At 31.3% G+C, this 23,893-nt stretch overlaps 2 protein-coding genes and 1 long non-coding RNA gene across 3 annotated transcripts; 1 reads left to right on the forward strand and 2 right to left on the reverse strand.

The window, feature by feature from the left end:
* Positions 1-1,744: 1,744 nt before the first annotated feature.
* Positions 1,745-5,006, reverse strand: LOC110698546 (subtilisin-like protease SBT1.5). Its single transcript, XM_021875990.1, has 2 exons — positions 1,962-5,006; positions 1,745-1,873 (listed from the first exon to the last, which is right to left on the reverse strand). Exons 1-2 carry the CDS (start codon positions 3,814-3,816, stop codon positions 1,827-1,829), a joined length of 1,902 nt encoding a protein of 633 aa, XP_021731682.1. The 5' UTR covers positions 3,817-5,006; the 3' UTR covers positions 1,745-1,826.
* A 1,750-nt stretch (positions 5,007-6,756) lies between these two features.
* Positions 6,757-7,564, forward strand: LOC110698872. Its single transcript, XR_002506819.1, has 2 exons — positions 6,757-6,812; positions 7,245-7,564. It is a non-coding gene; the product is annotated as an uncharacterized LOC110698872 (long non-coding RNA).
* Positions 7,565-17,763: 10,199 nt separating this feature from the next.
* On the reverse strand, positions 17,764-19,863 carry LOC110698548 (probable galacturonosyltransferase-like 1). Its single transcript, XM_021875992.1, has one exon. The coding sequence runs from the start codon at positions 19,520-19,522 to the stop codon at positions 18,467-18,469; it is 1,056 nt and encodes a 351-aa protein (XP_021731684.1). The 5' UTR covers positions 19,523-19,863; the 3' UTR covers positions 17,764-18,466.
* Positions 19,864-23,893: the final 4,030 nt, after the last annotated feature.

Raw genomic sequence — 23,893 nt, forward strand, 5'->3', positions numbered from 1 at the left:
GAAAAAAGTGAGATTGGCTTCCAATCGGTTGTCTAAACAAGCATGCAACCTTCTCTAGTTATATTAGTAAAAAGTGATGCACAATTCAACTATCACATTATGAAAGTGAGTGCAAATAATTGGATTGATATACAATACAGACATTTGAGCAAGAATGGTAGTGCAGTAGCGTTAGGAAACTCATACCAAATGGTTAAAATTAGTGAATTAAACTTCAAAATGCACTAGAAAGCATATTTCAATATTCTTCTACATTTGGCATAAGAAGAGGTGTATAAAATTAAAGAGACCATACACATAATTACTAATGCATCCAGGCATGCACTGAACATAGACAAATTTAAAATTTCAGTAGGTTTGTCACATGTCCTTCTAACCTCAACATCTAATCCTAGTCAAAGCTATTGGGTTCTGGCCAAGAAAAAGTTGAGCACAATGGTCACTACAAGTCCTATCTAGTATTTGGAAGAAAACAAAAAAAAAAAAAAAAAAAAAAAAAAAAAAAAAAAAAAAAAAGAAAAAACATGTTCAGTGCTTCTTTGCATCACATGGCATCATCACAGATAGTCACGGTGGCATAAAATGAGTCCACATAATCAAGCACAGATTTTTACTACTATGAAGACTTGAAACAAAAGGTAGCTTCAGATAAAACCGATATTAGCTGTGGATATCTGAAGTCCTATAATGTTCTATTTATAATTGTGATAGAACATATTACAGCTGAAGACTGCAGGTTTTCTACCTCAATGACAATTCAAACACTACAGGCAACCAATAGAATTGAAATCTATTAGTATCATAGCAAAATTCATTGAGAAGGCTTACAGCTCTACTACAGAAGAGGCAGCCTCCAAGCAACATGGATGATTTCTGCCAAGAATTCTTGTCAGCATAGGAGTACCATGCATGTAAGCAACAAATCAGCTACATAGAATGAAGTGAATTTCTATGTCCTGTTGTCAAATTTGTAGTATTTGTATGACCTCTTCAAGGCATCTTTATCTGAATTGATGGAAGAAAGTTCTTCAAGAAAGGTGCCATAGATGTTACTTTACCTGTGAATATATCAACAAAAATAACATACAATACATTGACAGACTAAAAAACATAGGGGTATTAATTAGCTGATCAAACTTTGGAGTTCACATCCTGTTGACGCGTTTTTTGGCTCACCATACTCTAGATTCTTCCACCACACTTAATTTTCACTGACTCACTCCCATCAACGCTCAAAATTTAGGTCTTCCTCCCCTTTGTTCCATTCATGGTTATTTTAAACTATGTTCAGTCTTTAAACAAAGGTAAACTTTTGCAACTCAGAAATTAGGCTTAGAAAATGCTTCAATTAGTTAAATAGAATATGTAAATCACATTGCATACGGAATCATTTAATCTCTGCATTCCCTTAAGCATAAACAATGTGATATTGCTAACATTACAATTTTAAAAATTACTATTACTGATATTATAATAATATACTTTTCATCATGCAAATTTACTTATCTAGTGACTGTTCTTAAAAACCACAACCAGAGGCATTGTAACATTGTGCTGACCGTCTGTCCAAGTCAGCCAACCCACCTCTTCATTCTGGAAAGAAATTCTCGTGGTGGAGATTTTAACTATGAAGTTCTGCTTCTCACCCTTCACCTTGAAACTTAATTTGGGAGGATTAACAGTCACAATTGTCCCTTTAGGGCTGGAAATTATAGCTGTATAACTAGTCGCTATCACACCCACATTGGTTAAAGTCCTTGTGACAGTAAACTCAATTGTACTAGCCTCTTGGGTTTGATTGAATGCGACAATGATGGCTGGATAATTCAGTTCCCATTGCTCAAGAGCCTTCTTGTCACAGCTAACAGCCCTCCTAGCAATGGTCATTATTTCATCCTCAGTATATTTAGAGGCACAAAGGAAATCAACGTAAGAATCCATATCTAGGTCATAAGTCAAACCTGGATCATTCGCCATTACTGAATGCACATGGCCTGCACCAGTGGCCCAGATTGATGCTTCAGTGTAGGATTTTTGGTCTACTAAAGGCTTACCATCAGAGTAATAATTATAAGAGGTCGTCATTAACGCTGAACGAATCATGGCTGGTGACCAGTCTGAGTGAGCTCCCTTGAGAAGGGCTGCAATGCCTGACACGTGAGGGCAAGACATGGAAGTTCCAGATATGATATTAAACCAGGAATGCCGTGGATCCTCTGTCAATCCCAATCCAGAAGGTGGAACCTTTTTGGGCCAAGCAGCAAGTATGTCAACACCAGGAGCAATGATATCAGGCTTGAGAAGGTATATAGACTCATAGTGCGGACCCCAAGATGAAAATGCAGCCACTGCTGGGGCTAGACTGCTGCCAACCTTAGTCCCATGGAACACCATGGTGGCCTTGGGATTTCGAGCTGAATTCAAGTAGCCAACAACTTTATCATAGGAAGATTTGGTAATGGATAATCCAGGGACCAAATGTGGATCACTTTTTAGACTCTCCCCTTGAACTTCATCATTGGCAATAACAACTCCCAATCCTCCTGCCTCCTTAACATTCAAGCCTTTCTGTATTAAGCTGATAAAACCGTGTAAACAGACAACTATTTTACCTTTGACTAAGTCATGATCTAAATAATCTGCTTCACAAGTTGAACCCCCCAAATCAGTGATAGGGAAGAACTGTTTATCCTTCATCACTTCGCCTGTATATAGAGAAGTTCCAGTCAATATGATCCCATTTCCAAGGACAAGATCAGCAGGGAAGGTCCGGTCAGTAGAACTCGCTCCAACAGTGGTGATCCATGGAGCTATGTTTGATACTGTTTTGAATTCAGGCCCGTTATTTCCTGCTGAAGCTGAGACAAAGATCCCCTTCTCAACAGCTGCAAAACACCCAATTGCAATGGGGTCAGTAGAATACCGTGTTGGAGAACCACCAAGAGAGAGGGAAATAATAGCAACCCCATCTTGGACTGCTTTGTCCAACGCAGCCAATATGTCGGATGCCACACACCCATTTGTCCAACAAACCTTGTATATGGCCAGTCTTGCCTTGGGGGCAATCCCAGTGGCCCTTCCTTCAGCATAGCCGAAGAAAGAGGCATTAAGGCCTCTACCTGCAGCCGTTGAAGCTGTGTGAGTCCCATGCCCTTCATAGTCTCTAGCAGACTGAGGCTCTTCCTCATTAGCACCCTTCATTGTCAGTATCCCTCTAGAGAAATACCTGGCCCCAACTATTTTCTTATTGCACAATGAGGAAGGAAAGTCTATGCCTCCATCACAAACCCCCTTGAAGTGGGTAGGGACTGAGCTTAGCCCCTCATCGCTGAAGCTTGGACTCTCAGGTGAAATCCCAGAATCAAGAAAACCAATCACAACATCAGAGCCCAAGTCAGACTCCTTCAACAAACCCAACGGTTCATGGTAGGAATCAAGCCCTAGGAAATATGGTGTTCTTGTTGTTTGAAGGTGGTACACTTGGTCTGGGAAGAGCCCAAGTACACCAGGTTGGGTTTTAAGCAACTGGGCTTGCTCGAAGGTCAATCGTGCAGAGAATCCATGAAAGACAGTTCCATAAACATGAAGGAAATTACTACTACCTTTCCCTCCTTCCTCTTGGATAACATTGAATCCAATGCTATTAAGAATGGAGCTATACCACTCCACAACATCAAAATATGCAGCAGGTTTATAGTCATTTTCAATCCTAACAATATAGTTTTGAATCCTCGGATTATCAATATTTTCCCCTGCCCCAAAGAATGGTGATGAGGTGACCAACAATACAATGAAAATGGTACAAAAGAGAGACATGGTTCAACTTCTAACTTTCTAAGTGAATTCTAAAGATTATGCTTATGGATTACATTGCAATGGATGCTTCAATATGACTATTTATATAATCTAAACAAAAACATAAGGAAACATAAAGAATCAAGGGTGAAGCATTGAAAAATGTAACATCTCACATAAAAGTAAGTTGATGAAAACAAACAGTTCATTTAACCTTTAAGCTGTTACTTGACAAGTTTACATGTTCACAGAAACAGAAACTTTGGTACAAATACGGCTAATCATACATGGAAGGAGTTGTGAACATTCAAATACATGAACAAAATCAGAACCTAAATTATTATAATTAAGAAAATTAATTTTGATTTAAGGGGAAATACTGAGTATTATTTTCATTTTAAGTGCATTACAGTATTCCAATTCCCATACAAAGATGCAATTCATTACCTCCATCTGTATTTAGTTGTTACATTACGAGTCCAAATTACATCAACATGATTATTAATTCCGGACAAAGGCAGTATCATTTTCCAAAACACGAAAAAAATAATAATCTGAAAGTACATGCATGAAGGGAGGTGTGAACATTCAAATACATGAACAAACTTAGAACCTAAACCATTCTAATTTTTTTTTTTTTTGAAGGGACCTAAACCATTCTAATTAAGGGAAGTCATTTAAATTTAAAGGGAAATTCAGAGTATCCATCTCCATTTAAATGCCCTACAGTATTTCAATTCCCATCCTAGTATGTAATTTACTACCTTCATTTATATTTAGTTGTACGTTACGAGTTCAAATTACACCATCAACGTAACTATTAATTCCGGACAAAGGGAGTACTCCGTATCATTTTCCAAAACCCGATAATAAAAAGAAATAATAATCTGAAATTGCAATAGCATGATAGAATCTGCTCAATTGAACAATGTTGCATAAAGTAGAATTCGAGAGACAACCCAGAAAAAAGTGGCAAATTTGAGCCACATAACTCCATTACAGTATGTAACTTGTCGACTACAATTCAATAATAAGGGTATAGAAATTAAAATGGAGTTGCAAATTATCGTTAATGTATAAATGAAAATATTGGAGGGAATAAATTAAAATTGAAGACATAATTCTGAAAAAACTTACAATTAACAGCTTTTTTGCTGGTAAGAAGCAATCAAAGTTGAAGATGATAAAGATGGTGAAGATGCAATTATTTGGCCCCATAATCAACTATAAATTTCAATTTTCAAGCTCCTTTCGGAAAAATTGTCAAAGTAAGCTTTTAATAGAAACAATTTTCTAAAGTAGACGCGTGACAAAACTATTTACCAAACTAAGCTTTGGTGAAACGTTAATCGGGCGTTTTTATCCTGGCCATTTATTTTTTTTAAATTTCAATAAAGGCAAAACCGCAAAAGCGCCATCCAGGGTGGCACTAAAATTTCCATAAAAATTGGCCAAAGTAAAAAGTCAACCTGGTTGGCGTTTACTCTCAGCCATAAAGCGTCAGCCTGGTTGGAGGAATAATTTTTAGTGAGTATGATGAAGAACTAAGCAATGGAATGTGATGAATTTGCTGCAAATACAAGTATCTTAAAATATTACTCGGAATCAGTAGAACTTGTCGTAGACTTATCTTAAAATGCATAAAAGTTACTAGAAATAAGTAAATGTTACACCAATACAAGTATGTAAATAAAAGTTACTCCAATATACTTCGTCCATTTTCCTAATATTATCGTATTTCCTAGGACATGGAGTATCATTAATAGTTAATACGGAGTTTTATAATTACTTTGTACACTGGTCACATATAATTGTTACGAAGTACGAGTTCTTGTTTAGAGCTCCTCGCCATAGAGAATTGGGGATGTGGATAATGATTAGAGCCTATTAATGATTCACCAATTTAGCTATTGACAATTGACAATTTGACATTGACATCCACAACTTTAAACAAGATCTTTCTATAATAACCAAACTAAAACAATTGTACAGTTAATCAATTAAACAATCTTATTCTGTAAAAATTAGTTTAAATTGCTTAGTAAGTTTAAATCTTATTTTGTTCACATGTAATTGTTTGTTTAGTAAGTTTAGAGAAAGCCATGTAATTTAGATATATGCCATAATTATCTAAATTTTTGGAAATGTCATTGTCTTACAAATTCTTTGTCATATCTTTTTGTGACAATGTTATACTGTATTTCTTATGAATATGGTGCAAAAATTTTCCATTAACTAAAGGCAAAATGATTAAGGGAAGTAAATCTGTGAATCTATCTAATCATATACGAAGTATTAGGGTTTTTTTTTTTTTTTTTTGAGGAAAAGTAGTATTAGAGCAACTCCAATAGTTGTAGCTAGGGACTTACTTACAATTTAAATAATTCCTAGCTACTAGCTTGACCATTGGAGCTAGAAAATGCAATTAGCTTGACCAAGCAAATTCGCTTTGCCAAGCTACTTTGCTTGAAAAAATACTTGACAAAAAAGAATAAATAAAATTAAATATAAAGAAGCTAATTACTTAATTATGGCTCATTTAAATAGCAAGCTAATAGCTAACCATTGGAGCTCAATGTAGCTACAATGACAATTAGCTTAAAAGCTTATGTGACATGGCGAGCTAATTTGACAATTAGCTTGCCATTGGGGTTGCTCTTAGTATTTTAATTACTGCCTAATTAAATAAACTTGCTCTCCAAACTAAAACTTGAAACTCTTATTATTACCTTAACATAAATTAGTAAATTATATATTGTCAAATTGCTTTTATTAGATCTTTTAAATTAGTTTATTAGTAAAATTGATTCAAATAATGGATTCCATATTTAGGAAATCTTCTATAAATTTTCTGGCATATAATAATATTTGCCAAATTAAAATTGAACTTACAACTATCCTTTTTTATTTTTGGTAAAATACAACACTATATATATGATCATAATCAATCTAAGAATTCTTGTCAATCAATAGCTTTGTTGTTAATATTTCTAGACTTGTCTATTGAACATTTGAAGGTAATATAATTTACTATTGTCAACAAAATTCTAGGGTATTGGATCAATTTTTTTCCCTTTCTGTATTTAACTCATTACTTTTATTACATGTTTAACTTTTTTTACATCATACAAGTAGCATATTATTGAAATTCATTTACACTTTATTATATACAAAGCGTATACTTAAGTTCAACTGTTTTTTAGGATCTCGGTAAAACTTCAGAAGACATGAAAAAAAACCAGTATGATTGTAGCTCTACTCTTTGTTGCCCTTGTGGTTTGTTAGGTTGTACCTTACTTATCTATAAAATTCATTAAAATAATAAATTGTACGTGTTAATAATTTTGGTGTAATTAATTTATGTAATCTTTATTGCATTTAACAACTATAGTGTAAATTATTTTGCATTGTTTGATGTACACAATAATATGATATTGGCCGGCATGCAGCTGATGATCCTGGAGCTTCACAAGTATCATGTTATAAAGACAATCATATAGGAGTATGTATTCCAGGATCTGCAAGTGAAAGCAAATGCAACAGTTTATGTCATAGCAGTTCTTGCGGTAAAGGAGGCTTCTGCAAAGTTTTATCACAGCCTCCTCCTAACCATTATTGCCATTGTTATTGTTAATCTATATATTCTATAGTTTCGCAAATAATTATAAAAAAAAAAGTAAGAAACTTTCATGCTTTAACATTCATCCTATGTAACGGCTTATCCTAAATGAAAGCCTTGACATTTAATATATAATATAAAATATATTATTATATTATATCTTAATTTGTATCATCATTTTTTTAGGATAATTTGTAAATTACCACCCAAAAATGTACCTGTTTTTAAAATAACCACCCGTTTAATTTTTATTTTTATTTTACCAGCCCTTAAATTAAATAATCACTCAGATTACCACCCATTTTAAAATTTCGATGGTTTCCATTTGTGGGCCCCACCTAACGGCTATTTTGACCCTTTTGACTGATCCCCCCCCCCCCCCGATTTTTTCTAGTCTCTCTCCATCTTCCTACCTTCTTCAACCTTCTCCCTACCTTCTTCAACCTTCAATCCTCCATTTTTCTCTAACCTTCTGACAAATTCTTCTTCTCCCCCCTCCCCCACTTTCTCTCTCCTCCATTTTCCTCCATTTTTCTTCTGAAATTTTTTATCCAGAGATAAGGAAGTAGTATCCTCTACTGAAAGAAGGATCCCTAGCCTCTTCCACCCTCACCTCCCACTTCCCATTTCCTTGCTGAACACCATCCGCCAAAACAGCACCATCTCCGCCCCTAATAACAGCTCCCAGACAGAGAAAGAAAAATAAAAGGAAGAAAAAAAAAAAGAAAGGATACAAAATGGACAGAAGGGAATGATGAAGATAGAGAAAGGTAGAAAGAAATAGAAAAAAAAGATTAAAAAAGAGACTAACCTGGGAAACCTTGCCAGCGACATTCCAATAATTCCAGTGCTGGAATTATTTCATTCACGAATTAGGGTTTTTTATGTTTAAGGCTTTTGATCTGGGGTAAAATTGAAGCTAATTCATGCAATTAATTGAGGGGTTTTGCTCGAAATTTCAAAAAAAAAACCCCAATTCAATTAAAATAAGAACCCTAATTTAAGAAAACCCCTAATTCAATTGAAGCATGAATCCTAATTTCATAAAATCCCCAATCCAATTATTACAAAAGTTGTTAACTAAATTTTAGAATTTAATTAAAATTGGTAATTTATACTAATTTGCAATCGAGCTAGAAAAGAGAAAATTGAGAGTGTAATTAATATATGAAAAGAGACATGGAATCTTGTAGGAGAGTAAAACACAGTAGAGGGATGGCAAGAATCGCGGGGAAGTGTATGTGAATCGCCATTAAAAGAGGAAGGAGAAAGAGGGAGTTCCGCCATTAAAGAAGTCATACTCCAAGCTTTGTTGCTTAAATTTGAAGATTTTTTCGTCATTTTGATAGTAGAAAAATGGAAGAAAATGGAGGAGAAAGAAAGTGGGGGAGGGGGGAGAAGAAGAATTTGTCAGAAGGTTAGAGAAAAATGGAGGATTGAAGGTTGAAGAAGGTGGGAAGAAGGTTGAAGAAGGTAGGAAGATGGAGAGAGAAAAAATCGAGGGAAAAATTGAAAATATGGGGAAATTTTTTAAATTACCACCTGTTAGGTGGGGCCCACAGACGAAAAACCACTGAAATTTTAAAATGGGTGGTAATCTAAACGGTTATTTAATTTAAGGGGTGGTAAAATAAAAATAAAAATTAAACGCGTGGTTATTTTTTAAAACAGTACATTTTTGAGTGGTAATTTACAAATTATCCTTTTTTTTTTTATTGTCGTAGCAAGTATTGCTCTTAACCACAGGCGGCTTTTGCAAAGTTTTAGCACACCCTCCCCCCAAACATTATTGCCATTTTTATTGTTGATCTATTTTCTATATTTTCACAAATAATTATACCTACTTATATTATTCATTTATTTATTAAAAGGAACTTTCATGCGTCAACAACATTCATTTTATTTAGTAACTAGCTTAGCCCCCGTGCCATGCACGATAAGTGTAATTTTTTTTAAAAAAAAATTATTATGTCTAACAAATAAAAGTGATGCTTTAAAGTAATTTCTTTAATATCAATAATATGAATCAATTTTATCACGGAGTATTAATTGTTTAGCAAAATCTAATGTTACTCCGTCTATCAGATAATTAAGAAGGAGTTAGATTAATATTTTAGGGAAGAATTATAAGCAACAAATAAAAAAGAATATTTTTATCATAAAGATAATATAAAAGATTTGAAATGATATTATTATAATTGTATCAAATATTCAAAAAAAATAAAATTATATATATATATACATATATGTATATATATACATATATGTATATATATATATACATATATATATGGTTAAAAAGGGAAGGGGAATTTTGGAGAGAAAAAACAGCACCAGGATGTGACACGTGTTACTCTCAGTATCTATTTTAGTATTAAGTTATTGATGGCTCAAGTTAAATGCAGCCTTGACATTCAAATTTATAATAAAATACTCCGTACTAAATTTGCATCATGCGAGATTACAAGTACGTAGTATATATTCATACTAATACACACGACACTTTGCATCCCATTATTATTAGATTCTTTAGCCAAGTTTTATTGAACTTACATTCAATTCTTTAATTTTTTATTATTATTTTTTTACGAAAAAAAAAGGAACGAATACAATTTTTTTTTAAAGAGCCACAAGAACGAGTAATAAGAATCGATCTCAAAATTACTTGGAATTAAAAGGGAAGCTCTAACCATTTGAGCTATCCCTCACTCTCATACAATTAGTTTACCTTATTTCTTCTTCTTTGGATACTAAATTTCTCTTGATCTCTTATTGTAACGTTTTGCCTAAAATAAGTCAACTTGTTCCATCAATAATAAGATATTACACCAACTTAATGCATAAAAAGACTTTGTCCCAGATAGACTGATAGTGAGCCTTAATGCTTTACTAAGTTATTATGAATTGTAAATTTATTTATCACTCATAGGATTTGGTTACTTGATGAGCAGCTCATATCACATGTTAGGATTTAGAAATTCTAGTTGACTACACTCTCTCTACACGTCATTGGAATAAAGCTTGGACCCACCCTTTTCTTTTTTTTTTTTTTTTTTTTTTTTAACAAACGAATCTACTGTGTACCTTTTTATTGTTATATACACCCAGATGTACAGTATACCTATGAGCATTTTGTTTTCAGCTTGATGATTGTTCTTCATTTAATCATCAAATGAATTACAAAAACTAACTTTAAGTTAGTTGGGTACACGGTACACCCGGATATGTATAAAATATTTCACTTTTTATATACGTAATATTGCCATTTATTGCTTTTAATTTAATGAGTAAAATTTTAATCGCATTGGGCCTGTGTTTAGAAAATTAGTAAATGGACATTATTTACTTTATTTATTTATTTTATTGGTAAATAACGATTTATGTACCATTATATAGGTATATAATACCATTAGAGTATATGTTTTCTTATTGGTTCCATTATATCTCAATGGTCTAATATATGATGCATCATTTGCAAATTTATTTGTATTACTAAAAAAATATATTTACCATTACATATAACGTCATCTAATGATATCACTTACCTATTTAATGGTATATTATACATATGTCGTTATTAATAATTTTATCGTCTTATTTTCTTCAAAATCAATAGGCCTTATTGAAAAAGACTTCTTAAATGATATCGCGGCTGAGCCATTTCAAACGGTTAACGATTAGGCATGTGGTTTTGCATCACAAGGGCATAATAGTAATTTTGTACAACAATAAAGGTAATAGAATCACATTACATCATTATTTTTATTTGAAAACTTAGTGTACTATGGTAGTCATTTTAGTACCATTACAACCTTACATAATACCATTACTACACCAACGGTACAATTTCATAATCTAACCATATATTTGCATATATATATATATATATATATATATATATATATATATATATATATATATATATATATATATATATATATATATATATATATTAGCTTCAAAATATACCATCAATAACATAATACTAAAACAGACACTATGTTAATGATATATATATTCATCAAAACTGGTGTTGTATTTTCCCTTCAAAACTATTTTTTTATTTTTTATTTATTGTAAATATACTTTATATATATTCATCAAATCATTTGATTGTGATTCACTTTCCTAATAAAAATATATATATGTGTGATTCACATATCTTTCATATCTTTTATTATTATTATAATTATTATTATTATTATTATTATAAACAAACAAAGTTATACAACCTACAATAAATTAGTGGGAAGTCGAGATACAATTTGGCCCCCCACTCCTCTAGCTATAGCAAAGTCTACCCTAGTGAAGATATGAGTTGCAGCACGAACCCCAATGTCTTGAGTCGTCGAGAACCTCTAAGCCCGCTTAAGCAACGCAACAACCTCCTTCTCTAATTCCCCAAGCGAAGAAAAGGAGAAGGGAATGAAACCATATCCAATCAGCCGACAACTAGCTTCATACTTCACCCACTTCCGATGAGCCGCATCAGCCACAACCCGTCCAGGAACAAAGTCAGATAGCCCTGTCTGTGTCAAAAGAGAAGACCCTGTTAAGTCCACACAAACATCGCGACCACGATCCCGTGAATAAAGTAACATATCAGCAAGTCTGAGGGCCCCGTCATTCCGTCCATACAACCCTATGTCAACCTCCTTTCTTGCTAAAATCCCAGATCTGTAACATATATCAACAAGGGCATCACGAACAACATTATGCCGATTATTATTATTATTATTATTATTATTATTATTATTATTATTATTATTATTATTATTATTATTATTATTATTATTATTATTATTATTATTATTATTATTATTATTATTATTATTATTATTCTATATCTATACTATTCAATCTATAATGTAATATTAAAACAGACACTAGGAAGAAATTGACTCTAGAAATAACACGTGTCACAACTTGGTACTGGTTTTTTCCTCTAAGTTTTTTTTCCACGGTGACATCAACTACATATTGTAAAATATACTAAAAATATTCACCAAATCATTCACTTACTTAAAACAAAATATATATTTGTGATTCACATATTTTCCATATAATACTATTCTAACGTCTATTACTTTGTATATATATGGAGTATATATTATTTCCTAATCCTTATGCAGTATTTTATTCCTTCAAATCTTCAATATATTTGCAGTAATTTTGTAACAAAAAAAAAAGAAAAAAAACGTTTTAGAAATAATTTATTCATACTTGATTATTACTATTACTATTACTATTACTATTACTATTATTTCCTCAGCCTTCTTTTGTTATTCATATATTCTCTATTTAGAAATTTCAAATTGTTTTAATTTCTTATTAGGAAACGGCTTCCTAATAGCATAATTTTTTTTCTTACAATATCAATCTTATTTGATTTATTTTTAATTTTTAGTTATTTATATATATCAAAAGCACAACAAATTACATATGTTTTCCACTATTCTAAATTGTATCAATACACTGTAGTAATTATTTATGTTACAATCCCATGGTGTTTAATTTACAATTTCCAAATACTTAATTATTTAGTTAATAAAAAGAAAAACGATATCAATTTATTGTTAAAATTTTAAACTTATTTGTCTAATTACTCTGTCGTCATTATACTTCATGTTTCATTTCATTATATACATAAAAAAAAATAAAAAAAAAATACTATGGATATATATTTTGTCCACATGCATTATACAAAATATGTTATTTTTGTTTTTTAAAATTTTTGTGTTGAATTATAAACAATAGTGAAATTAATTACCGTACATGACACGAAACCTAATCTAGTTGTAGCTATTTTTGATACCATAGCAACCATTTATAATCTTATAGTACCATTCCACTACTCAGTGGTATAAATCACAACTCAATAATACAATTTACAACGAACTCAATAGTACCAATGTCGTTTTATATTTCTTTGTCCCTCTATTTAAAACTTTGTCATATCATGCAAATACAAATACATTACAAGTTCACAACTTTGCAGTACTACTTCCTTCCTCGCTTTCTATATCGTAGGACACTAATTTCATCATAAGTAAACATCCACTCAACTTTGAACTCTATTTTTAATTATACTTTTCTTGTTTTTAAAGTTGAATCAGGTTAAAATTGAACTTTATATATTGATGCACCGTTTTCGATCATTAATGGTTTTAATAAAATCTTAAATTATAAAATGTAGATGATACGCATTGAGAAGCATCATATAATTACATCACACACACACACAAAATATATATATATATATATATATATATATATATATATATATATATATATATATATATATATATATATATATATATATATATATTTATATAGCATCCGTGTGATGCACGACTTACAAATCTTAATACTCATATTCATTTCACCAAATTTTAAAATAAAATGAATTAATGAGTGATAATGAATTTACTTACAAATAGGTCTTAATCATATATTTTTAACCCTCTAAATAATGATATACGGAGTACTAATTGAAAGCAACTTTTTTTTTTAAGAAAAACAAAAATTCTTAAATTGTATGTAAAGATTTGAAAACTAATACAACACGATGAACTGACAATCAATATCCAAATTAAGTCATATTTTTTTTCCTCCTTTATTCGAGTCACTGGCCCCCTCATTTTAAAAATGACTATCTCCGTCCTCTAAATATGTTTTTACTAGATTAGTGTCCGTGCAATGCACGATAGTAATAATTTTTTTTCTATATAATTAATTTGACATATAATATAAAACTGAGGCAACTCATGTAGAATAAACAAATGTAATGCATGTAAGAAAGATGAAATAATAAGGCAAAAATTATTAAAACTACAATTGAGAAAAAAAATATATATTATTTTGATTAGTTGGGTTGAAAATATTTAAAAATAGTATACATTAGATTACATTAATGATGCATGTTATTCTTAATAAAACTATACAATGTAGATGTCGTATGGCTTTTTATTAATGAATTAATTTAGTTAAAAAAAATATACAATGTACTTCCAAAAAATAAGCTAAGTAGGATAATTAAGAAAAAAAACCTTAAAGTTGACATCATATATTGTATTGGCGGGAATTTTTTTAATGATAACTTGATATATGTCCAAAATATCGATGTAAGTATGGCCTGTTGTAGTAATAGTTAATAATTTTCTTAGGAAAAAAAAAGTTATAAGTTGGTAAAATTATTATAGAAATATTTAACATAAATCTAACTCAATTATTATTATTTCATAAGATTTCAAATCAACACCATGAATAGAAGTGTTTTTTTTTTCATTAACCCCACAATTGTACAACTATACATATATAATGGTAATTTAGATGTTGATATTGTATTTTTGGCTCCGTTAGTTTATACTCTCTCAAAATCTTGTGTAACTATTTTAAGTAAATAAAACACAAATTAAAAAGGAGTACAATTATTAAAAAGATAATATATGAGATTAGGAATAATATATTATTATAGTTGTATTATACAAATATTCCAAAAATAAAAGATTTTTGCTAAAAAGGAAGGGGGAGTTTTGGAGGGAAAAAACAGAACCAGGAAGTGACACATGTCATTCCTGGTGTCTGTTTTAGTATGATGTTATTGATTTTTTTATGATTAGTAGATTGTAGATATTATGCATGAGTGTATTGTAATATTAGTTGTCAAATAAATGGTTTGATTACAGGTGTAGCAAAAATTTAAAATCTTTTTATAATATTCAGAGATTTCGGATTTAGGGATTTTGTAACAAAATATTATAGCAAAAATTGAATTATATACCGTATGTAAATTTTTATAAAATTATGTATGATATACCTAAAATCATATAGTAGAAAATTAGTAACACAAATTTTTATATGTGGCTGACCACACTGTGTGGCCGGGGTTACTTATTCAGGGGTAACCCCTTACCGATCGAGTAACTCTTGACCGGCCGAGTAACCCCTGACCGACCAAGTCATCCCTAATTGAGTAAACCTTGACCAAGCAACCTTTGACCGACCGAGTAACCTCGACTACATGGTGTGGCCAGCCACAAAGAAAATGCGGTGAATTAGTAAAATCAACATATATATAATTGGCTCATAATTTACATATTTAAAAAACATAATTTAACAAAATTTGACTACTACTACAAAGCAATTTTGAATCAATCAAAATCAATTCGTAATATCAAATAATCAATCAAAATTTATAATTTTGTGATTGATTTTTAATTAGCGATAAATAATTTTTTTATATATAGTATTCTGATAATAGTTTTGTAGTCAATTTTTTTTTTATTGATTTTTTAGTGTAATATCTTTTTATATGTTACAAATATTTTGACTAAGATTCGCGAAAAATAATCATATTACCTTGTATAAAGGGCTATATACAATTTTTATAAGTGTATATGTAAAATGTTCAAATTCAAGTAAATAAAAAAAAATGAAAATGCACTTATCATAATTTCTTATTTTAACCACGTGTTATATAAATTAGTATATTTGAATGATTTATGATTGATAATCTATATCATCAATAATATCATTAACTAAATTATAATCTAAACTTGACTAAAATATGAAGAATATAAGATTTTATAGATTATTCTATAATATGCAATATTACAAATAGTTTACTGATTCATTAAATTTTCTAGAATCTTTATAAAATGGTCAAGAAGGCTTATAATTTAGTAGCTATTTATAATCTATTATTGACCATCGTTGTAGGAAAAAATATCACTTGTCAATCTTATACCAATTATATATAGAGAGAATAGAGTGATAAAATTGTAGGATAAATATATCTTTTCTATAAAGTATATATGTATCACTCCAAATCTTTTAATTACAAACTGTTAAATGGACTTGGTTCGCACTTATTTATTATGGACCACTAACATTAGAGACACTAACATTATATAGTTAAATATTATGTAAATAAATAGTGTAGAATTCAGATATAGAGGAAGAATTTGTAGATCTTGTAGTGTCTCCTTGTGAAGATTAAAACTAACTTTTAGATTCGGATAATGCCTTGGTTAATAATTATTATATGCATGTATTATTATAATAATTATGCATGTCATGCATGCATGCATGGTTCAATTCTACTTTTATTGAATTTTAATTTTTATTGTTTAGCCATGAGATTATGAGTTCAATTTTTCGAATATAAACCATAGTTATGTATATTTTTAATGTAAAAATGGCATGAGATCATAGTTAACAAAGGAGGCTAAGAAACCGCCAGGTAACATGCATGTAGACTTAATTCAAAACAACATTTAATAATTGTATATAGTAAAGACATCTTTGATATACAATCAAATAATAAAAATAATGGAATAACATACCATTCATTCGTCGATTGAATTCCTTGGTGTTAGAATCCAACTCCTTTTGATGTATTAGATTTCATTTAAGTGCTTTCCTAGACTTTAGGTTATGTTTTCTTAGCTTGAGATCCCATTATTGTGTTACTGTCAGATCAGTGTTCACTAGGGATTCTCCTTGTATGTCATTTAAAGCTCTTTAGAGGGCGAATGATTAATGAAATCTTAAAACCTTCTACCAAGTGTTGCCTGGCTTTTATGCTTGTTTGTTGTTAGACCTTTATAGATATTGTGTCTTACTTGCATATTAGCTCCCCTCTAACCCAACTTGATGCGCTAAGGACTCGTGGTTCGGACCCGCTTGTGCCCGCTTTGAAGTATCGGCCGTCACAAGCCCCGACCACCCGCACTCCGTCGCCCAGATAGACGTGAGTGCTCCTGAGATTCTATTGGTCGCTTGTGTTGCTTTGTGCTCACAAGCCCCTCTTCCGCTCAAGGCTAGCGTTCTTGCCGGCAAAAGGCTAGAGCGCGCCGCACGTTTCGGGGTCCAAACTCCCGGACCGTGACACTTGGTTAAAATAACTTATTTCTTCCACAATGGATTGATTAAAAACGAAGGAGCTCATCATCATTAGTAGCAAAGCCATTTCGCATTTACCTCTACTCTTAAAAAGAAGGGCTTATTTTTATTTATTTTTTAATTAGAAACTAATAAAGCATAATTAAGCTACCTAAATGAACATTTATCTATTTATTTTTGTTTAATTTATGATACTTTCATTTCACCTTTGAGCACACTAGGCATATATGTACAATACACTCGGTGATCATTACATTTTTTAATTTCCATATATACATTCAGCCATCCAGGTAGTATTGGATTTTGTATTCTCTTTTAAAAAAAAACAATTCATATTACTAGAAAATATAAATTAAAAATAAAATAAAAATAATAGAGAGTATATTGAAAACCCAAAAAAACAAAACAAAAAAAAAAAAAAAAAAAGGTACTGCAAGAAATAATGAACAAAGACATCCAATTATTTTATTTATTGAACAAAATGATTTATGTACAAGTTTGATTATTCGTAGTATATGCAACGAATAAAGCCATATGATACCTCTTCCATCCCATATGGAAAATTTATTACAACAAAATTTGAAGCATGTGCTTTTCTATTTACTTTCCCACCATTTCCTCTAGCTAACTAATTCCCCTCATTAATTAACTCCCATGTACTTGTATATTATAATACTACTATATTAGAGTATATATAAAAAAAAAAAAAAAAAAAAAAAAAACAATTACAGAAATACATGTAATTAAACTTATCTTCAAATCATCACCTTCATCTCATTGATCATCTTTATCTTCCATATATCTTCTTTACTGTTGTGTGTTCTTCTCCATCTCCCATTTACATTGAAGCACTTGTTTTTAATAATACTACAAGTTTTTTATGTAACCAAAAAAATAATAATAATCCCCCGACTATGCAGCGCCAGAGAATCTTACATACTTACAGATCCATATATTGTGTCGGCAGCCTAGCTATTTAATAATAACAATAACAATAATAATAGTAATAATACTCTCGGTCCCACATTGATCGTCGTATTATATTATTATTATTAGTGTTAATTTAGAAAAAGCTGATCAATACCTGACCAATTATGAACCGTCGGTGAATTCGGACTTATACAATACTTGTACGTTGATTTATCTTCACGACTCCAGAGCGGCGGCATAGGGGGTTTGAAGGAGGTCGTAAGGGGCCCACAGGGCGTCTAGAGGACAAGGGCGATTAGCATCTAGACGGGCCCAGGGTTTGCCTTTCCCACTCCAGTGGAGAAGGCTAACCGGGCCCGGATGTAAATCCCGGCAAAGTCCTCGAAAATTATCGCCACCAAGACCATGTTGGTTCCATCTATGATCAACCGGGACGATATTTCCGGCAAAAACAAGTAGAAATGGGGGTAGAGAACCGAGCTCGTAAATCCGCATTCGTTTTTGAAGCTCCATCCAATCCTCGATCCGACGGGTATAATCACCCGCCCGCCAACGATTCAAGTCGATGACCATTACCCCCGTGTTAAAGTAACACGCCTCTCTGTCAGCAAACGTGACGGACAAGGAAGGGTTGGACCAAAAAGTGGAGGTGAAGTAAGCAGTGAAGTTGGCGTTGCAATATTGTGGCGCGGCCAATACTTTATCGTCGACTAAGTCGACATTGTACAGCGTAGCGATGTCGTCGACAACGACGACATCGCTATCCAGGTACACCACACGGGATACACATAGCGGGAGGAGGTTCGCAAGGTATGATCGCGCGTAGTTTAACGGACAATCGAGTGCGGACCGTATTGAAGTCGAGATTAAACCCGAAACCGAATCGTCATCGAAGGGGTAGAGTTCGAAATGAAGATACGGGAATGAGGTTGCAATCGTGGCCCGTAAATTGGAGGTTGGTGTAGATGACGAGATCACAAAATGAAAGAAGATGTTCTGTGGGCAGGACGTGTGTTGTAGGACCGATAAGATCGCGGCCATTGAGCCACGAAGGTATGTTAAGTCAAGCGTCATCGCAACGTGCACGGCCTCCTCGGACCCGTAAGGGTTCACATCTTGTAAACTACTATCATGAGTTATCACAATGTTTGGACAACTCGGGGCGTTGTAGAATTGTGGTGCTTCCTTGAACCTTTGACCAATGGTATCGGCCAAGGCGGCCGATACCAAAAAGACAAAGAAAAATGTGGTAAGAAAACCATAATGATACATTTCTAGATGATGTATCAGGATTATAATTAAATTGAATGAGTTTATAATTTTGGGAATTTAAGGGATTTAAAGGGGTATGTAATAACACGTTAAGTTGAATGGAAAGTTGGGTAAGTAAGAGAGCAGCTTTCCAAGGTAGGAAGAGGGGATAGTGATGGATGGCCAGATAGAGAGAAGGGTGTGTTTGGTTGAAAGGGAGGAAGAAGGAAGCTTCAATTTTGGGAAATATTCAATTCAAAGTTTATAATATTATGTGAAAAATATGGGGAGATAAGAAGGTGCTTTCACATTTTCAAATTGGAGGTAATTGGAAGTTCCCAAGGCTTTTCAATGTGGGGTCATCTTCCTCATGGTCATACATACATACATACACATATGGAGAACAAACTACAAATATATAGCGTACGTAATCTATCCTACCAACTGAGCACCGCCAGGTCCCGCTTTTAGGAGCTTTTCGCATTAATTTTTATCATTTATCTTTATGACTCTCTAAAGTCTAAACGCTTAAAAAATACCATTAAAATAAATTTTAATTTCATCAATAAGAAATTTTATATGTAGTATATGAAATTGAATATTACTTTGATAGAATGCATTGTCTTAGATCGAATAATATTTCTAAAGGACTTGTTTTTAATTACATATCAATGAGAAAGTACAGATTGACTCTCAAAATAAATAAAATATTGCAAACTTAAGGAATAGGGGCAATATTATTTTTATTTCCATTATTTCAGATCTGTTGTCTTAAATGAGTTGCTACGGAGTATTTAGTATTCCGTAATACTCCCGCGTTCAAGTGTTTTTTCTTAATTTTTTTTATGTTGGAATGTGTAATGTGTATTACCTAATTTGATTGGAGTCAAATAAGTTCGTGCTCGTTTTTGGAAATGTTTATAACTTTGAAAGTTATGCTTCCTTTTATTGACTTTCTTCGATTCATCAAGTCTACAACAATTTTCTTTGAAGGTGCAACTTTACAAACTTTGATGAGTATTTGCAGAATACGGAGTACTCGGTATCTATGTGTTTACTGTTTAAAACCTATGAATAGTCAATGTAATCCTACCTTCGTAGGTAGTTCTAGGTAATTTCTTTTTACGACATTTTACTTTTGACGCATTTAAATACATTTGTATTATTAGATATTTGTAAAATTGATACTTCTTGTTTTTTAGTTGCGATTCTTTAACTTTGGCATTATTTAGTTGTTATACTTTGACTAGATTTGATATTTATATATACATAATGAAAAATATGAGTACATGCAATATTATCTGTTATTATATGTTTTAGAAGGATTTTGCTTACGAACACCTTAGGACGTTAGATAATAATTTAAATGGTATTATTTTGGAAACGGATACCATCAGTGTCAACATCATGCGTGGAAGAATATGTCCACATAGTATTAGTTAGAGTCGTTTTTTTTTTTTTTTTTTTTTTTTTTTTTTTTTTTTTTTTTTTTTTTTTAAAAAAAATGTTGTAGATAGCTACCATTTAGAACTTGCTCTCTTCATTTGAAACAAGGAGATCTGGTCTGATTTTGATAAAGTATGATCTGGTATGATTTGAATTTTTATTATCAAGTTTGGTCTGATGTGATTTAATAGTTTCACTAAACTTTGACCGCATTTTAATACTAATCTATAAAAAACATTATCAAAATGGTGTTGTTTGATTCGTTTCATTATGAACTTTTGAAATATGTAATTTTTCATACTTTTTTTTTAATACGCAATTAACGATATTTAGCAATAAGTAAATGATAATTAAAAGTTCTGATTTGATCTGAATGATTCTAGTCTTGTCTGATCTGATCTGAATTTATTAAGGAGTAATAAGTATCTAAAACAAGTTGAAGACAACAAGTCCTTAGTTTGAATATGAATATAAAATCAAGTATATGAATCTTCAAACTGATATTTATTGGAAGACTTTTGTTGACTAATAACAAACACCACAAAAATCTTCAAACTAATAAATTTTAATAAAGTTTCCCGGTTCATATTTAGTTTAACATTTTATATATTTGGTTGAACATTAATTATTTTGGTTGACCTATGGATTTTTTTTTGGATGCTTAAATAATTATGTTGTGCCAAATTTTGAATGATTTTGAATGCAATCATAATTCTAATCAAAATTTCTCTAAACTCTTCTTAACCTTGTATAACTTTTTAAAATGAGGTTTGAATTGAACTTGTCCATGCAATCATTTAGTTGTGTGTTATGTAGTATTAAACATATATTCGAACTTGTAGATTTAATAATATGCTTTAGTTGGAATATATGTTTTCGATCGTTTTGCAAGGTACGCATATAATAAGTTTAATATTAACTATACTTATACTAATCACATTAATTTCAAAATCTAACAACCGAAAAACCGAAAACAAAACAGAAACGATAATAAATGATCCCTTAGTAGCTACCAAAAATGTCCATAAGCAGACAAATCTGAAACCCCACACAACTAACAGTACAATAACCAGAAATACCATTAAATTCTTATAGTTAACCGAATTCACGTAATCTTGATAACAGATGTTCATACATCCCATTACTACACCACCCCCACAACTTGGAATTAATCTTTTGGCCATCTCAATTCAAATTTGATCCACGATTCATGATGAAACAAAATGGATAATCAGTACAGTTGATGTCATGACAAATTAGCATAGTCAAGTGCATTAATAAAATTACTATTACTACTGTTTCCAAGTCTTATTAAAGACAAAGTACATAACACTATGTCAAAATTGTCAATCTAGTGTAGTACTCTGTCCCAGATTATCTGACACAATCAATCTTGCATACATGTCAATTCACTAGTTTGACTTTATTTTTATATTATTAAATATTAATAAAAATTATTTTAAAAATTATATTATAAAACTTTATATTAATACTTAAGTAACAACATATTTTATGATAAAATATATTTTTAATTATGTTAGTAAAAAATTATGATCAAAGCTAATACATAAATAGTGAAAAAAAATCCAATGTTCAAGTCTTCAAGATAATATCTAGACATGGAGCAGTATTATTAGGTCTTAAAAACAGAAGAATGGTTGAGTATCTCAAATTAATAAAGCATGGTTGGTTCTTAATATAGAATAATGATTGGGGAGCACCGACAGCAAGGTTAGCCATGGGGGGCTCACGCACGTTGTTGTGGTTGTAAAAGTCAGCTGCATTGGCCCCTTTACCGCACATGGCCACGCCCTACGCGCTGCTGCTTTCAAACTACTGTTTCATACTATGTATGTTTGTTTTAGATGGAGCTTTTGGATGCCTTGTTAATGGGAGACAATTTTAATTTATCGACTTTTAGTTTAGAATCAAATTATGGATAGTCTATTTGAGATCAATGAATTAATTAAGATGGAGAAAAATGAGGAAACATATCGACAGTTAGAGCATTTTTTCATATGTGACATTTTATTTGGACGGATCTAAAAACTATATTTAATATATCAAAATAAATTTGATTTTCTATACAGTACGTGTTAAGTGCTTTTTTTAAAGGTAGATTTTAATTATTACGAAGAAAACAATCACAAATTATACAAATTTTAAGTGGGTCAATCGACCTAAAATCAAATCTTCAATGTGGTTATTCCATTGTTTCATTTGCCTATTACAACATTTGTTAATGGTGTGTGGAAATCAAAAAAGTTAATGACACTACATTTTTTTCTTTTTACAAAATATAAATAAATTTATTTTGCATCATAAAGTGAATAAATATATTGATAAGCTATGGGTTACTGGCACCACATCTACGGATTACAAATGAAGATACCAATAATTCTCCCTCTGTTTTTAAATACTTGCTGCACTTTTCATTTTCGACCATTTTTGAATACTTGCTCTATTTCCTTATTTGAAAAGCTTTTACAATATTTATTTCATTTCTCTTAACAAGTGGACCCAATATAAATCATACTTTATTAATTTCATATTCTATCTCCTCCAATTCTCTCAACTACTTTTCCTTTTTACAACTTTTTATTCTCCCACCTAGCCCCCTAGCTACCTCCATATTTTATTATTTTCTCCTAAAACTCCGCGCACGTAAAAATTGAGCAAGTATTTAAAAACAGAAGGAATAGTAAATAAGGTTATTGCTAGTGATCTAAGGCCCCGTTCATTTCACCTTATTTTTGCTGAACTTAAATTATTTTTACTGAACTGAAATTATTTTTACTGATTTTCTCACTATAAGAAAATTGTCTTGTCGTAACGATTTTCCATTTGCCACAATATGCACATATGTTTGTGAAACAGTATTGGAATTCGTATCATTTTACAATCGACATAGTAAACCCATATGAAATCGATACGAAAAACATAGTA

This window comes from Chenopodium quinoa, unplaced genomic scaffold (assembly GCF_001683475.1).
Source record: "Chenopodium quinoa cultivar QQ74 unplaced genomic scaffold, ASM168347v1, whole genome shotgun sequence".
Classification (NCBI taxonomy): domain Eukaryota; kingdom Viridiplantae; phylum Streptophyta; class Magnoliopsida; order Caryophyllales; family Amaranthaceae; genus Chenopodium; species Chenopodium quinoa.